The 19,204-nt window shown below is 39.5% G+C and overlaps 1 protein-coding gene across 1 annotated transcript; it reads right to left on the bottom strand.

Annotated features, from left to right (window-relative positions):
* Nucleotides 1-10,228: 10,228 nt before the first annotated feature.
* LOC104946457 (transmembrane anterior posterior transformation protein 1 homolog) lies at nt 10,229-18,892 on the bottom strand. The gene is made up of 11 exons (XM_010772293.1): nt 18,693-18,892; nt 18,415-18,584; nt 16,668-16,765; nt 16,521-16,590; nt 16,270-16,350; nt 15,562-15,671; nt 14,559-14,618; nt 13,907-13,975; nt 13,722-13,798; nt 12,953-13,125; nt 10,229-12,261 (listed from the first exon to the last, which is right to left on the bottom strand). The coding sequence occupies exons 1-11, from the start codon at nt 18,890-18,892 to the stop codon at nt 12,014-12,016; spliced, it is 1,356 nt and encodes a 451-aa protein (XP_010770595.1). The 3' UTR covers nt 10,229-12,013.
* Nucleotides 18,893-19,204: the final 312 nt, after the last annotated feature.

Genomic DNA, 19,204 nt, shown 5'->3' with positions numbered 1-19,204 from the left:
GTTGAATTTTACTTTTTTTTAATTTGTGGAACTTAAAGTCCCCCCGAGCTCCGAGGCAACCGTACCCGCGTCGTGGGGCGGTTTGTTACCAATCCTTTGTGACGGAAATCCTTTTACGTCTGTAAGCTGTCATGAAACTAAGACTGCAAATCTATGGGATCTTACAAAGCAACATGCCATACATAACAGCCACGGGTTACGCACGGCACATGGTACCAACATCTTTCCTGAACTCAATATTAAATCGAGAACGCCACACTGGTCAACCCCAGTGTCCCCGACTCCAACAGACCCAAAACCTCTACCCCTTAATGTTTGGTTACATTCCATCTGGACTCCTTTCCTTCAACTAACTAACAGGAATGTCTTGTAAATCCAGCATTACAACCTTCTTGTTAGAGTGTGTTCAGACATCTGTTTAAGGTGTTTAGGTGACCAAAATAATACTACAAGTCCAAAGGTCCTGTCGACGACACTCGGCACTTAGTGTCCAGTAGAACCTAAGTAACCAACACAGTCTAGAACCAGCGAGTAGGGAGTAAATGTTTGACACACTGGCAGTAGATTCCCTTCTACGTAAAATATGAGGACGGTGATACACTCCTCCCGCAACATAGATAGGGGACTATGTGTGTATATTATGTAGTTGTCCCGATTACGATTGTGTCGATTGCTCATGTCTACGGAAATTGTGTGGTGTGAATGTGTGGTTGTGTGGTTTATGTGTGAATGTACGACCCGAGCGTCTGACGTGCTTAATGATTAAAGTATAGACCACAATGTAGACAAACAAAATTAATGAGTGACCCAAGTTTTGTACAACAATATAGTCCCTCTATTCCGGAATTTTAATAATTGTGTGTTTTATATTTGAACTAATCAAAGGACTATTCCTATAGTACGTTTGTTCCCTCCTTCCTTTTCTTATTTGAGGCCCATATTAACTAAAGACCATTTGTCGTTGTTGAAACGTCTAGCGTTAATTAAGCAAATTGATGCTAAAATCACTTGTTTTATTTTAACGTTGGAAGAACGAGATTTCAATCCTACACTTACAGAACATATTAATATTATTAGAACTATGGATTTTAGGTTTTTTATAGATAAGAGAATATCAAGGTGATCCAGTCTTTCAGTGAAGTTAACTAGGTTTTGGTATAACAACAGTTCAGAATAGAGGAAAATGGACCTAGGTATAATATTGTAAACACCGTCACAGATTATTATTTCTGACAGACTCACGTTTGTCCTCTTTTATGGGTATATTTGAGAATAATGAAACCGGTCAGTGGCCCGACGGCACATTGAAAGAACCGAGGAACACCGGAAGTCCTTATGTATGCCACGACATACGGAACACAGTAATTACACTGGTTTGTCAACCATCATAAAATTCCGTTGTTGGTCCTTATGAAGTTTGGACTGGACTGATAGCGACATTGTGGAAAACCTTAACGTAAGGGTGTATTAGTGAAATCCAAGGGTAACACACAGAAGATACATTGATATTGTAAATAATCTTTCACTCTCGACGGTTAGAGTGAAAAGGATGGTTAAGTTGAATAAAGTTTTGATAAATTTAGATAGGAGAACCCTTTTTGCAATCACAGTCACAGGTTACACCCCCATGTCTTGGGAAAGAATCCCAATTGGAGCTACTTGAAGCGACACAGTGTATTACAAATTGACGGTGTCTTTGTACGGTACAATTCGTGGCAAAGTGCCAGAAAACCTGTAAAAAAAAAGCTGTAACGTAAATAAAATGTTTATTGTTAAAAAAAAAGAGACAACACTCGACTGGTAATTACATATCATAATGAAAAATACTAAACGTGGACCGTAAACACTAAAGAACATATGTTAGGGTCTAGACTTATAGGAGCAGTACTCAGCAGGCGTGTTGTGTATTTGTAGCGCACGTAATGATTCCGACTGTTCGGTTTCTGGTTTTTTGACTTTGGAAAATGACGATATTATATCGGTTATTACATCCGGGTTAGTAAATAAAAGGACGTGAAAAGAAGATGGTCATTTGAGGTGGTACCGGGAATACTGGGAAAATTGGCAGTAAGGTAAAAACATTACTAACTTACAATAAGTCTTGAAAGTAAAGAGCGTCAGACCCAAAGTGAACGGAAAAGGGTTATGATATTGCACAAGTTTAGGTGACAGTCCCTCGTCCTGACTGGTTGTACAGGTACTACCATAAAGAAGTAGTAGAGAGGGGTAACTTACCGGAAGTTCAATATGCACAATCCAAAAATTCAAACGAGTAATATGAAAGTGTGCAATGGTCGGCAATCTCACTTACGTCCTATTGTTTTACGGGAAACCGACAAAAGACACGGACCACACCCCGACGAAATCAAATTTATTGGGGAAATTGTATTTTTATTTACCAACACCAACGGATTTGAAACGGCTGTGGAAGGTTATTAGAAGGTCCGGTCAATGCATACTCTGAACACGCTCAATATAAAAATGGTGTACCGTCATTCTGCCCAACATCACACGCGGAAGTTGTCGCGATTGAGCGTACGCCACAAGCCACAACAACGGACACGAAGTTTCACAGAAAGATACACACACAACACAAGACTGAACATAGTTATATTTTTGGAAACTTACAGAGAACCTAGTGGGAATTTTCTTTTCGATGGAAAACGATTTTAATAATTAACTTTAATTTAGACAACAAAACATAATTACTTTTTGTTTAATCATGATCGAGGGAACCACACGCCGTACTTGACACAAAACTGTGTCACTTTTTAGTACACTATTCGATTCTTTAGTATCTATTTCCTCTATGTTTTTGACCCTAAGAAACACCGATGCATTAATCAATAACAAAATCCACAGCTCCTCTCTCTGCTCCAGAAGATTTAAAAAATATATATCCCAAAACCCAAAGATTATCATTAATATAATTTAAGAAGATTTATCTCAGGGACAAACTATGTTTTTTGTATGTAATTGTGATTACATATATGGTGTTTATTTTAGAAATAACCTATATTTATTTTAGAGCTACATTGATTGGATGAATAATTTAGTGGGAAGGCTGTTAACAGCATTCCAACTATCTGTTCTTCTACGCACAAAATTCTTTAATTTCATTCCGCCCGTTATTTTGCCGGTCTTCTCCTCCCGCATTGAACATCGCAGAAACTCCGTTCAAAAATCTAAACGTTCAGCTCGGTCGGGAATCGAGTGCTATTACCTTTATCATTCATAACTTTCATAATTCCAGAGATATATCCCATAATTCATCAAATTGTTAACCATTGAAGTCAACGGAGAAAATCTTCAGACTTGAACAATCTTCATGCGACTTCAACTGCTAACTGTTCCTTCATACTTTCACTCAGGAACCTCATTCCAACTTTAAGATTTTGGACATCTTTCTGACATTATTTGTGTACCACAACTTTTAAATCTGATTCTTCGATTTAGAGATATTAAACTTGTTATTTCTTCAAAATTAAATTGTTCAGACCTTGGTACAGAGGCCTTCTTCAGATTTTAACATTAACTAGAGTGCGTGATGTCACAACTAGAGTGTAGGAAATCTTGAAGTTTGCCTTCATATTCTTTTTTTAAACTGCCATAATTCCCAAACCCTACATTCCTGAGACATCATTTGTCATGACAAATGTAGGAAAACATCTCGTAGCTTGAAAAATGACAAATAATTAAGCAAAAAATAGTTAAACGAAATGCCTCTTGAGGGCATGAAGTGACAAAAACTTTCAACATGTCTCCATTAAAGCCCATTGTAATTTCTGGCTGATATTTCCTCACAGCAGCAGCCGCACACCTTTAGTTAAACTGCCAAAAAGGACACATTATTAACCCGAAACATATCTGTTACTGTTCTTCCACAAAACGCTCACATGTAAGAGCTGTTAGGTCTCTTTGAGATGCTTCTGACCGCTTTGAAATTTCACCGATATCTGTTACGGTTCTTCAACAAAACGTTCACATGTAAGAGGTTTATCTCTCATTCAGAACAATGGAAACGTTTGATCTTTGGACACCTCGTTAGCTCAAATATATTGAGCTCTACGTCAATTATGGGGTATCATCATATGCCGTTTCCATGTAAACTCATTCCCTCGCCATAAAAGACGATGTCGCTACTGTATACATTAACTCCTATGAAAATGTTCAAAAAGTGCTCAAACTTCACATGTGTGCTAACAGTCCAGCCGTGAAGACATCTACGGGACGGTTTACAGATTTCTTCAAATGCCGTTGCCATGGCAACACAATGCTCGCCATGAAACACGGTTTTCTCATAACTTCAGTGAAAATGCTCGAAACGGCCCAAAATTTCACAGGTTTGGTAACGATGCAGCCATCAACGCATCTAAGCGTATTATGGGGTGTGATCAAATGCCGTTGCCATGGCGACAGACCACTTGCTATGAAACACGATGTCGCTGTAAGTCCAATGGACACGGTCCAATTGTCCCCCAATCTTCACTTGTATATCACCGGTCCATGCCTCAACAGCTCTACGCCAAATCTGAGATCTCACCATATGTCGTTTCCATGGAAACACATCCGTCGCCATAAAACATGATGTCGCTATAACTCCTATGAAAATGTTCAAAAAGTGCTCAAACTTCACATGTGTGCTAACAGTCCAGCCGTGACGACATCTACATGAGAGTTTTGAGATTTCTTCAAATGCCGTTGCCATTATAACACAAGGCTCACCATGAAACACGATTTTCTCATAACTTCGGTGAAAATGCTCCAAACGGCTCAAAACTTCAAAGGTTTGGTAACGATGCAGCCATCGACGCATCTAAGCGTATTATGGGATGTCATCAAATGCCGTTGGCATGGCGACAGATCATTCGCCATCAAGTTAGTTCAAAAGTTTGCAGTTCAAATATTCTGCTGCTTTTCCAAGCCTTTTTACTTTATTTTCTTCTCTCATCACACATTCAAGCCCCCAGTGTTCATGTATCATTTCAATCTTCTTACACATTGCATTTCAGCATAGGAATTCAGAGTCAGCTTTTCAGCATAAAGCATTCCCACTAGCAATTTCTTCAGGAATTGCATTCTCTAGTTGATCTTTAATATTGAGTATATTGGATTTTTCCTGTAGAAATGGCAGGGGATGCTATATATTCTGCTTTTCCTCCTACTATGTTAAACTGAATATCTTTGGGTTTTGTACAGAAAAAGATTTTGGGAATCTTGGATGGACATGTCTCCGTATTTTGTGAGCTTTTATAGACCCAGCGATTATTGATAATGAAAATAATGGTTAGTTGCAGCTCTTCATGAAGAACAGTTGTAGCTGTGTTATACATTGCCTTCAATTCTTGCTCAGGTTGTTTGAGTAACACTCTCAAAAGTTTGTATTCATAATGATCTCTTTGAAGTTTTTGGATTCACAAACAAATGGATTTATAAGGAAGTGATATTGTGGCCTTTTCCAAATAAATAGCTTTTTTAATTGAACTACTGGCCCTCTCTTTGCAAAGTTAATTTAGTGGATTAAGTTGGTTGGCAGTCACCTGAGCCTAATGTCTTCAGTAAAGCAGATGTAAACAATGTAATATAGAACCTGAAAGTATGTCTGTTGTGTTTATTATGTCTCAATCAACAGGCAGGATTTAGTATGATTATGATGTGTGGAATTGTGACAGGACATCCAGGTGGTCTCTACCTATTTGTGTGTATGACAGTAATAAATACTGGAAAGTCCCCGGCAGCAGCAGCAGCATATGGTCCAGCGGATTAAGGTATTACGAAGGGATGCAGGTGACAGAGAAAGCCTCCTCTAATCGCTGATCTGCTAATTGATTACCAAGCCAGCGGCACTGACCCTGGACACCAAAATGGCAGCAATTTAAAACCTTCAATCCTCCAACGTGACCACTCACAGCTGTACATACGGTACACAAACAAAACACTTTTAGTTGGTTGTAGCTCTATATATCCATCAATTAACTGCACTACACCAGGTGGCCAGGTGTATATATATATATACCATGTGTGTATTGATTAAAGACGGACCTGATCACCTTTTAATCACCGCGATAATGTTACAGCATTGGCACCCAAGAGGATCATTTATGAGCTATTGATCCCAATAATCTGCTCATCGTGTTAGTTTTTGAGCTCAACAAGCACATATCATCAAAGCATGCCGTCCCTAACCGCACGTGTGCTGTTTTGAACCAGAAGTGTTTTAATTAGGTGTGTTGTATGGAAGTCATGCATCAAGTCAGCCATTAAATTCAAAGTTGAAGAAAAATACAGATTCAGCAGTAGTGTGCAAACATTTCCGGCAAGCTCTTTGAGGTTTCCCATGTTTTTTGGACTTTGTTGTTTAGTTTGTGACGTAAATTAGATCAGTTAGTCTGTGATGCTTCAGACCGCTAGATCAGGATTTCTGAAATAATATGACCAGTGACCCCTCAACACAGGTTATCGCTTGCTTTGCAGGTTTATGTGAAAACACAGATTTCCTTATGGCTTGTTTTTTAAGGTTTTTTCAGAGACAAAATAATATTTTTTTTTTTCTTTCAATTTAATCATTTTGTCAACACCTAAAACCCCAAGTAGAGGACCATTTGGCTATATTTGAAGGCGAAAACAGATGGTGTAACCAGACAGACCACTGGTCAAAGTTTCTGCTATCTATCCCAGTGACTATCCAAAACTCATAGTCATTGAACACTGATGGATTAGTAACATGCATTATTATCATGTTCCCATCATTAATTAACGGCCTACATTTTTTCTGCCAGCTTCCCATTGCAGTGTGATGGACCCCTTAGTAGAGATCAGTGGTGAAAAGTAATTGGTAAAAGTAGATTTACTCTAGTACTTAAGTACAATTCTGAGGGACTTGTAATTTACTTGAGTATTTGAATTTGTTGCATACTTTATACTTATACCCCACTACAAATCAGAGCTATATAGTGTACTTTTATTCCACTATATTTACTCTATTTCGTACCTTTAGTTACTTTGCAGATGTTGTTTATTGATGAGAAATATAATCAACACTGAATGCAAACTAGCTGCACCTTTACCAGCTTTGATAAACACTTTAATGCATCAATAATTGTAATCAAAACATATAATATTATTCTGAAATATATGCTTTTTTTGGTACTTTACTTATTTTGACAGTCATACTTTTGTACTTTTAATTGAAGGACTTGTACTTGTAACAGAGTTCCTACACTTCTACTTTTACTCAAGTACAAGATCTGAGTACTTCTTCCACCTCTGGTACTGACTCACAAGTTCTTAATTTATTCAATCATACTTGTATTGCATGCCATACGTTATCATCATGTTTGTATCTTGTTTATTCTTTATATCTTAACGGTTTGGGTTCACGGAGACAACCGCCGTTAAAATCCTTTGCAGTGACATTAAAGCTGAAAACCCCTCATCAGGTAATATGGTGAGTTTGACACCTTTTAGGGTCACTCCTAGTCTCCTACATTAGGTTATTTAGTGATATATAAGCGTTGTGTTTACGCAGAATGACTTGAAGAAAAAGAGCTGAGAGTCCTCCTCAGAGGGGAATAAGACCCGGAGTAAAGATGAGGAACCTGGGTGGGGAGGAGGTGGGTGGGATAATCTCACCTTTAGGAAAGGTGTTCGGCTGAACAACGTAGAGAAAAGCGTGGACCATGTGGAAGAGAAGCCCAATAGGTCCTGGCTCAAAGTAAGCGTGGGTATCGTAAACAGCAGCCGGTACAAACCCAAAATCCAACGGCTCCACAGGGGGAGGGGACCGCTGTCTCTGCGGTTCCGCCCGGGCCTCCACCGGGGTCCCGTCCCTCTCCTCCGCCTGCTGCTCGCCGCTGGTGGTGGCCCCCCAGCAGAGCAGCAGGACGAGCCAACTTGTCCACAACATGGCTCAGAAAAGTCCAGCTTTATACAAAAAAAATTAAGTAAAAATCCTAGCCCCTAGGGGTTGAAGAGGGGAGACGGACGAAACACACCTGTCCCTCCCGGAGGTTTATCCCCGCAGTTCACTATCAACCGTCAGAAACTTTTAAACTTCACATCCAACGGTCGAGTTTCAGCCGTTATCTCCTGCTTGTTTCCCGGTACGGAGACATTTTTTCGGATTTCTTCTACGACGACAAAAGAGGACTAACGGACGAGGATGTGCTCGTGGTCTCGGTGTCCTCGCTCACTCTCACCGGCCCTAATCCCCCCGTGCACGTAAAACCCCAGAACGCGCGCGCTCGCTGAAAGCTCGCCGGCTGTGCCGCGCGACACCGTGGATTCAAATAGTATTTCTATTTTTCTTTTACTTTGAATTTAACATGCCAGTGTCAAATAGTGTTTGACCAATCTGATATCCGCGCGACACCGTGGAGTCAAATCAGTCAGTGGTGGAAAGTAACTAAATACTTTTACTCAAGAGGTTACGTGTAAATTCACTGATTATTTCTATTTTTCTTTTACTCTGAATTTAACATGCCAGTGTCAAATAGTGTTTGACCAATCTGATTTCCAGGTTAATAACCTTTCTTATATGCTTAATTTCTTATCTTATTTCTTAATTTTTTATGATAACCTATTTAAATGTATATTTTAAAAATCATTTTAACATTTTAAATGTAGGCTATATTGATACAACTGTATCCCCAGAAGGACATCCTAAAGCTACCCAGATGTTTAAATATATTTTTTATATGTTATTATACTTTTAGTTTAGGCTATTTAATATAATTCAGAGACCGTTTGCATTTAGAAGGTTTCATGGGTTCTTCTGGGTTATTGTAAGGTATAATATATCACTATTTTGACTCATTTAAAAAATCGTATAATCTAGCTGTAAATGGAGAAATGAATCAGCAGATCCATCGTTATTGAAAATATTGGTTAAAAGTTCAAAATAAGTTCCATCTCAACAATAACAGAATCCTGCTTTTACATGAATGCAAAAATAAATTAACATGATAACATTAACAGTGTCACAGGGGACAAACTTCTCCTTTGAAACTTTTAGTACTTTTTCCTGATCATACACACATACTTTTTACGGACTCTTGATTATTTTTATGGTATGAGTGCTTTTACTTAAAAACAGGATCTAGGTACTTCTTCCTCCACCGAATGTGACGACAGGTAATTGACTCTGAGGTCACTGAGCGGCTGACCTTCAGCTCTGAGGTTGTTAGATAGACGGTCAAGGCTTGTGAAAAAATGTCAAGCACACAGGGTTCGAGTTCAAAAAAGGGAAAACCCAAAGTTCAGTTCAAAAGTAACATTATAGCCCGGTTAAGCCTTTGATAAGTCAGCACTCTCTTTCATCCTCTCTCGCCTCCTCACAGTCATTTTACACGATACATGACACTTCACGGGTTAAATGTAAATGTGAAGTATGTTGAGATAATCAGGAAAACCCAAGTCATGTTTCCAGAAGCAGATCATTTATCAGAGTTTAATAAAAAGTTCCCCTGTGTGTGAATGACTGTGATGACAGAGACCCTCTCTAAATGCCCATTGAGGGGGAACAGTGGTCTGCAGTGTTTGCCCTGTGAACAGAGCCTGCAGTGACTCCTTTCAGTGAAACACTCACCACTGTTTCTCACACACACATACACACACTCATGCTCAGTGTTCTGGGGCCTTACCACTGAATCCACTATGAAGCTGCACACTACTATCTCCATGCTGTCCACAATGTTACCGATGTGTTTACACTGGGCCACCTCTGCAACTGCATGAGAAAAATACTCAAAGCATAGATAACAGTTTATGTATGAATGATGTCAAATGTGAAACCATAACTTGATAAGTATATGTATGGTGTATTGAAAGTAGGTTGTAGTTTTGTATGTGAAAGATGATTTCTACTCAACGTATTACAGATTTTTAAATCAAATTGTCTTCTGCTACTATTTAAATCATATGGTTACAGAGAACTTTCACAACTTCCATAACATCAAGGAGAAAGGTAGAAAACATTAAGTAAATATGGAACTTACAGGATGTTTGTTTGAAGTAACAATTACGGGAAGGATACAGTCTCCTCATCCGCATCCCTCCAACCATCAGAGCCTTTTCATATGTTTAGATGAAATCGAATACATGTGGGGGAACATGTACTGTACATGCAGCTGCGTCATGAATCAGTTAGAGACACACACATGCTCAAACACGCACAGAAAGACACTTCACACACATCAATTATTGAACAGTAAGATGGTAACAAAAAGGGTTACAAAACAAAATCCTGTTTTATTCTCCTTCGTTACCACATACATGATTTGTAACAGATTGGTTGTTGTACAAACAAAATAAAAACAATGCAATATCCGATTCACATATAGAGTATGTCTTGAAGTAGCAGTGAGATCACACACACACACACACACACACACACACACACACACACATTTAGATAAGTCTTTGATGATTCTGGAAATATCTTCAGAGAAGCATTAATTAATTTGAAAGACCTTTTAAAAACCACTGGGTATTTATTTTTCGAAAATCCAAATGTCAAGCATTGTTGCTTGAATCAAATACAACAGGATATTAGCATGAGATGCTAAATGTAAGGATAGCTTGAATTCAGCATTTCGGAAATGATATGATCAACAATGCTTCCAGCTTTTACAGCTTCTAAAGGTCGTTATATAAAAATGAAAGCATTTGGAAAAAGCTTCTTCCAATTACCAAAGCCAGCCGAACAACAAACACACCACTCAATGTCAGCAACATTTAGGATTCAAACCTTGCTTCTTACAGCTCTCAGGAAAATAAAAAGATGCTGCATGGTTCAACCAAAGTGCTCATATGATCCTTGTTATTTTTGATAGATAATTATCACACAATACCCTTAAACATTTCACCTGCATACATGCAACCTTAATTATTTCTCATATCGCTGCAAAGATAATGGGAAATAATAACAAAACATGTTAAATTGATGCTGATATGCAAGTGTCACACACCAAGAATTTTAAATGAGACCAAGAACACAGTGGTGTTACACCAAGACGTGCCAAACTGTTGGCGACATGCGTGTTGACATGAAGCATTTGAAAAAGAAAATCATCTAAAAATGAAATATCTTCCAAACTTGGCTTGAATTTTGAATAAATACTGTCTTTACAAACAGGCACCAGCCTATCTCGGTGCTTAAAGTAACAATATCAATACAAGCTGCATGACATTAAAACCTCTAAACTTTGATCTGCGTCTAAAAGATAAAGTAAACTCTGTAACCAAAGCCAGTGCACTCAGCAGGACTGCACCTAATGTCACTGCTGCCATGTCGGAGCGCTAAGGACACTCGGGGTCATCACAGTAATTCACTTTAAACAAGACCATTTTAGATGTGTGTGGATGTGTGTGTGTGTGTGTGTGTGTGTGTGTGTGTGTGTGTGTGTGTGTGTGTGTGTGTGTGTGTGTGTGTGTGTGTGTGTGTGTGTGTCAGCAGAGCAACATTGGGATTTCAACAGTGTGTTCATGTGATTGTGAGTCTTATTCCTGCAGGTCGATTCTAGAAAAAGATCTGACAGTCTTCATAAAAACTTCATTTTAAATATTAGGCTTTTGAAAATTTAAAAAATGGACAAGTTTGTTCTTTCTAAAAACAAATCTGCACCGCACGCATGATTGTGCTTTTGAACACGTACTCGCACAGTCCAGCTGTCATTTCATCACACAGCGATCCTAGTGGCACTACGTCACATGTGTTTCTGTCTTCATGCTCTTCTACAGCTATGCCAGTTTTCTCCCATAGTCATGAGCAAGCATGTCTTCATGTTGCCGTGAACCTGGTTCACGAGGCACCGGCTGGACCAGATGGAGACATCTGAGGCCGCCTGTGATGCTTGTAGTAACAGCGTTATGCCTTGGCTGGTTTTGTCAGTAATAAATAAATAAATATTCAGGGGTCAGGTGCACTGAAGTTTCTCTAGTCCGACCCGTGTTTCTGATCCCTGAATCTTGCCGTTTTGCCAGGGCACACTGACTGGTTGTTTCCCTGTGGCTTTCAGTCTATTCGGTTGCCACAGATGGTGAAGCGGTCTATTTCCAGCAAGTCTTTCTTGGGCGTTCGTGGTTCGAGACCTTCCAGTCCGGTGTCGGTGTTGATGATTTTTTCATCATCATCCCCGTCTGGCGTGGTCAGGAAAGTGTCTGAGTCACTTTTGGGGAGTGTTGGGGCAGAGCTCTCTGCCACACTGGGGGGCGAAGAAACATCTGCTGCCACGGATGCTCCTCCTTTGTCGATTGTGGGTTCTATTTGAGAGAGAGTGGAGGAGGTTTAATACTAATAGCAATTATCCAATCAAAGCTTAGCAACTGTCATAAGCAGTGTTCATGTTTTTAACAAAGACTGTGACTAAATATGTTCATCAACAACAAAGACAGAATGTCAACAAAATGGCCTGCATCACCTATGTCATTAAACTTACTGTGATTAGATCAACAGGGCTTGACATTGCAAGCGTCAAGAATAATCATACAGGCACATCAAATCACATGACCCTTTAAACATTTTGAAAGGGATGTCCACATTTGATCTCAAAGATCAGAATTGGAGAAGAGCAATGCATTTTCACCGGTTTGGCATTGGCAATACTGAGCTATCGAGCCCAATCTGATCCGTTAGCTGTATTTTTACTATAGCTCACAGCAATGCAATATTACATTCCCTTTTCCCCCTGCTAATGCTACATGGTGAAAAATATTTCAGATAATAATGAAATTAGCATAAAAACTGATGTTTACTGTTAGCACCAAGTTAACGGAGCAAGGTGCTAATGCTATAAGGTTGCATTTTGATACATCTAAGCGTTATACAGTAAAAATTAGTACTAGGTCAAGGGCTAATATTATATCGAGGCACCATTGTTAAAAACAAAACTATTAAGATTTTGAGTAGTAAGTCTGCGGCTGTTATTATTGTAAGAGTTGGATCAACTGCTACCTTGCTGTGGTGGAATGTGGACGGTTTTGGTGCGGTGAGCTCTGGAGTTGGCACGGCTGGAGACGACGGAGGGCGGAGGGTTGAAGAGCTTCTCTTCCATGTTGGCGTCTTTCACGAATCCACAAGACGTACCCAGAAGAAGGATACTGTTGAGCACCTTCAGAGTGATCATCCTGCGCAAACACAAACAAAACATGTGGATATGTGAGAAAGTGCAAACTTTGAAGGCACAACAAGAAAATGTTAACTGGTTAAGGAAAAGTATGAATATAAAACTAATATCTCAATATGACCGACACAAGAATGTGACTTTCAGCGAGAACATTATATTTATATGACTATATAGATTTACCTTTACATTGCTTTATTTTTTATATTATATTTGATGCTTACAGCTACTCGGGAAGGATAAGCAAAGAAAACAAGAAATAATTGACCAAAATAAAAATAAACAATCTCAAAAGGACAGAAAATAACTTTGGATTTCCATCAATATGAATTACCATTGGGGGCTAAAACAAAGCTAGAAATAGCTTCAGCTAACATTAGTTGAATTTGAAACCAGCTATTCAAGACAAGTTTTTATACGAGTCTAAACCACTAGAGTGAGTCATCGTATTGGTCAAACCCCCCTTCATGACCAAGTTGAGTCTTTCCTAAACAAAACGAGGCGGTGTTGCTCATGGAAACTACCGCTTTTGTCCACAGGGGCAACCATAATCAACACAAAATAAACAAAACAAAAAACACTGCAAAAGTGTCTACTAACCCAAGGTAAAACAGCAGCACACACATGAAGGACAGCGAACCCTGGACCTTCACTGAGCTGGTTACGACTCTGATCAACTGAAAATAAGGAACACAAACACATAATCAGATATAAAGTGTATAACCCCTTACACTGAAAATACATGAAAGGAATAGAAATTGATATTTTCATATACAGTGACTGACCAGCAGAGCTAAAGGGAGCGGGATGAAGCCCATTCTTCTGGAGACTGAGTCACTGTAGTCTGTGTAAGCCTGGAGACACATTTAAGACATATTATATACATACATTAATATTCCTCCATAACAAAAGTACATAACTTACTCATATAATGATATCTCAATAAAGATTGGAGAACATATCTGTGATATTGCAATCCTCATTCTTTGTTTCACATTCACTCTTTAACAAAAAATGTATACTGATTGAGAATTGTAGAATAGCTTATACTTATATAATACAAACAACAATAAATCCAGTTTGCAGTAAGGGTTGGCTTTTACAGTGTGACCATATGTATATCTAATAATTTATACATTTTTGCAGTTCTAGTTTAATACTTATATCCTTGTGTTGATAAAATACCCTTAGGATCGCTGCTTGTATTGAGAAAAATGTTGCTATATGGAAACAACATGAGCAGAGGTGTTGATCCTTAAGTTGTAGTTCATTGAGCTCACTGCCAGAATAAAAAAAACCTAATGATAAAAAGTAATTCAATTTACTGTTGATATAAATAGATAGACAGGTGACCCAACATGGGATCCTGACCGCTAAGTAGGACAATCTCTGACCTAGTTTGGGAGCAAATCTGATATTCGAACACATTTCACTCACATTTTTCTGTCGACTGCTGAGAAGATCAAAGGCAAGGCTGGCCCTGTATTCCCCGTATACCTGGAAAAACAACATACAGTAACACAACATTAGTCCAAAAAGTAAACAAATATCAAAAGAACATACAGCTGCTCAAATTAATGGAATCAGCAGAGAGAGATATGTATTCATCTGTTATGTGTTTATACAAGGTTTAGTTTGGTTAGCGGCAGGAGATGAGCCACATCACATTTGATAAAAAGAAAAAAGCAATGTGCACACATGGATTAAATGTGGACAGCATGTTTGCTTGGACGCTAACTCATGTGTGATTATATTACACTTTGGAGATGAAGGGGTTAATCCCTTCTTGTGGAGTTGGTTTCTGTTACATAACCAAGGTTAAATCTCCTTACAGGAAATCACAGAGAAAACGTCAATACAGTCGAACCGAATAGAGTATGTTGAGCTCAAAATGAATTCACCTTTGAAAAGTACTAAATAGAAAAAGGATTATATCAAATCAAGGCCTGTTAGCTGTTTGCTGAACTTTTGACCGCTTCTCACTGTCCTGTCAGGATGGAGTTTTCTCAGTGTCAAGAGACCACATCATCTGTGTGGACACATCTGTGTCTTTGTTATTTATCACTAATAGCAATTAAGCCTTTGCATCAACCTCTTCCACTTGTGTCAAAATTCACTATTTTGTACAGACTGAAACTAATAATAGATGGCATGCTGAACTAATCCATGTAATGGCTCTGCTTAAAATACATAAAAAAAGAGGAGAGGGCAAAAAGGGTCCATTTACTGAGATGAGGAGTGTAAGAACTGGTTTAAAAGCACTTAAAATAACTAGTAAACAAACATAAAATTCAGATTTTGTCAAATTCCAACGTGTTCTTTGTGTTTGATTCTCTTTCAAACTACAATGTTGCTCTCTTAGGTGCCTTGACACACTTCTAGACACCTACTCCACAACAATCTAATGTATAAAGGGCGGAAATGCTGCATCCAAACTCACATCAGCACTGATGTCATTGAATTTGGTGATGAAGGCGTGCTTAACAACGTCCACAGCAACTTCAGAGGCAATCACCATGACTACATCAGGAAACAGCACCCAGAAGTGGTCTGAAAACAAACATTAAAAACTATTAAAAGGTGGGGTATGTAATTTATTTCAGAAACACTTTTTGTTATATTCCATGGAATGCTCTTAACATCCCGATAACAATGAATAAATTAAATGCTTTGACAATAAATACATTAAACAAATTCATCTATGGAAGCCGTAGCGCTGTAAAAAGCACGACCAATCATTTTAGCCGACCCGGCTAAAATAACTGGATGGCCTACCTGCCTCTCAGCCTTCCATCTGTGCACAAACTTATCTCGTGCCCTCATTGGTCATGTGCGCGTTTGTGTGTGTTGGGCTCTGTAAGGAAGTCTGAAGGAAGAGGCAGATTTTCCCGGTTGTGTATTTTCAAATTCTAGCGCACTCAAGCTGGTTTCTCCAAAATTACCTACCCTACCTTTAAGTGACAATATTCAGTAAAAAATTAGGCATACAAATGTAGTGACAGTTCACTGCTGAACCAAGCTGATAATACCAGAGGATGTAGCTGCGAGGAGCAGCATGATGTAACTTATAGCTGTCATATAGATGAACCATGTGTGTACTGTAGGTTACAGTATGTCACATTATCTGTGCAGCACTGCGTTCATTTACCAGGGTTCCAGGAGAACTGCTCCATATTCCTCAGACAGACTATGAGCAGGAGGATGTAGTTGGTGAACCTCTCTTTTATGTCTGTGGAAAAAGAAACAAATCAATCCCGGATTAACCTACTTTGTACTCACTGCGGTAGAGCTCAATTCCATAATTTTACCTTGTACTTCATAGGCCGAGTTAGGAAATATACGCAGACCGCTGATTTTGCGACTTATATTTAGCTGTTTTAGAGATCTTTGAACACTTACCGCTGTTTGACATCTGGAAAAGGTTGTTCTTTTCAAACTTCTTGAACACACTTCCTTTTATCTCAACAAACTGCAAAAAACAAACAAAGATCATGGCTGAACTCATGCTACATAATTCAGTTAAATGTCTGTGTGCATTATACTCACGTTGTTTGACATCATGATGGTGAGCAGGGATTTGTTGTGGGAGTTGAAGGCTACGTTCAGAGTGGTGGCCTGAACCATGATGAGGATGGCATGGAGAACTAGATAAATACTTGCTAAGGAAAAAACACTGAGGAGTACAGCGAAGAATATCATGCTGTGTGTTAACTGTTTCTGATTCAGGCCCATTAGTATGATTGTTTTAGTATTCCAAAGAAAAGACCTGCCAGGTCGCAACTGATGGTTATTTCATTAGTGATTAATCTGCAGATTATTTTTAGATCATTGACCCATTGTTTTTTCAATGAAATGGTCCAAAAAGCCTCTCTAAGCACTAGTTGACTTCGAGCTGCTTCTGTTGTACGACCAGTCTAAACCCCAAAGATATTTTTTGTTCAGTAAAGACAAGAAAAAAAGTCTAAATATTGGCAAACTCTGGACCTGTAACGCTTAAAAAGACACACACAAGTCACTGACCCATATTAGATATAATATTTTGTAATATAAATGATGTCAATGTGACTTTTTGTTATTCAAAGGTGAAAATGACTACATCCTTATTTGTATGCATATTTTCTCTGTTTATTTTACTTAAAGGTCCCATGTCATGGCCATTTCTACTGATCATAATTCCATTGTTGAGGTCTACTAGAATTGATTTATATTGTGCAATTTTCCAAACTCACATTGGTTTCTCATACAGCATCTCTGTATAGTATGTGAATTCACTCTTTGTCCTAAACGGCTTGTTGGAGCTCCTGCCCCCCCCCTCCCTGTAAGCCCACTGTGCTCTGATTGGTCAGCTCGCCCACTCTGTTCTGATGAGTCTACCACCGTTACAGCGGAACATCAGTGAGAAAATGCTGAGGGGGCTGCAGCACCCCCATCGGTGAGGCTCCACTAGCACCCGCACCCCCAAACGCGGCACACCTACAGTGTAAGCGCGCCACAGTTTCAGAACAGAAAATTATTTGGAGAATAAAAATAAGAGATTATTTTGAGATTTCTTTTTCTTTTTTTTTTTTACAATACCGGACCGACAGTCGCACACATATTGGCTATAATGTCCGAATAGAGAATCTACCTAAACCTGAAGATTACTTATTATACTTTTATCCATGTTGAGAGTGAATGACACACAGTACAGGCACAATCTGGCAGTGGGGTGCATTGACGCTGATAGTGGATCAAAAAGTAGGTGGACAGCGCGTGGTGCTGAAATAGCCAACATGCGGTTTGTGGTTTGAAAAAAATAACACCAGCTCACTAAATCATTCAAACGTAATGTTTACTTATATGTGAACAGTAACAAAGTTCAGTCAAAACATTGACAACTAAATCGGAGAAGCCGAACGTGTCACATGTTTTAACAATCAATTACTTTACTTATTTTGTTCTGGCCCGCCATCTAGTGGCTCAGAAAAAAAATGGCCCAAGGCCAAACTTACTTGCCGACCCCTGCGCTACAGGGTGTACTTTGAGGGTTTGTGACTCTACAGACCGTACATGCATAAAAACCTTCATAACACACAAGGGGACGGGTAATAACCGGAAAAGCATGACATGGGATCTTTAAACGTTTCATAGATTATCAAAAATGTTGCTGATGGCTTTCCTGCCGAATGACTAATTGTTGTGGTTCTAAAGGTCTGTCCATTTCCTGACCCGTCTGTTTTACAGAACAACGCACAAAAGCAACAAGTTACACAAACTGGTAACAACAATCCCAGGCCGTTCTCAGTGAGGATACAGACGTAGAGCACAGCCATGAGGAAGTGAGGAATCACGCCTATGTGCGCTCTCTTCTTCTCCTTTGGTTCTGTGGCTGTCCAGTACAGAGCGTCCAGGATGTCCTGACCAAATGATGAGAAGAGGCGGTCTGCCACCTGATACCAAAGCAGGGGAGGACGAGAGGAGGAGAGAGAGCAGATTAGTTAGTACTTCACTGTACATTAGAATCAGATACATCAGATACAAAGTGTTTCCATAACAGGAAACAGTTTGTCTCCATCAATGGCTCTAATCCACCCCCGGCCCCAGTCCACCACGGTGTACCCCAGGGCTCTGTGCTTGGCCCCCTCCTGTTCACCATTTACATGCTCCCCCTCGGCCAGATCATCCGACATCATGGACTCAATTTCCACTGTTACGCTGATGATACCCAACTGTATCTCAGCACCACTCCATCCTCCCAGCTCCCCCCTCAGTCTCTCATCAACTGCCTGCATGACATCAAAGCATGGATGTCATGCAACTATCTCAAATTAAACAGCAGGAAAACAGAGCTCATGGTTGTGGCACCCAAGGCGCTGCTCCAGAAGGTTGGTGACTTCATCCTCGAGGTTGACGGCTGCTCCTTCTCCCCATCTCCTGAAGCCCGCAACCTGGGTGTCATTCTCGACTCCACCCTCTCCTTCCACTCCCACGTCAAGTCTGTGACCAAATCGGCCTTTTTCCATCTAAGGAACATTGCAAGACTCCGACCGTCACTCTCGGAGTCGGTTGCCGAAACCCTAGTCCATGCGTTTGTCACCTCCCGC

The sequence above is a fragment of the Notothenia coriiceps genome, unplaced genomic scaffold (assembly GCF_000735185.1).
Source record: "Notothenia coriiceps isolate Sejong01 unplaced genomic scaffold, NC01 NC01_scaffold00011122, whole genome shotgun sequence".
Taxonomy (NCBI): Eukaryota; Metazoa; Chordata; class Actinopteri; order Perciformes; family Nototheniidae; genus Notothenia; species Notothenia coriiceps.
This window is presented reverse-complemented; position numbering and strand designations above follow the sequence as displayed.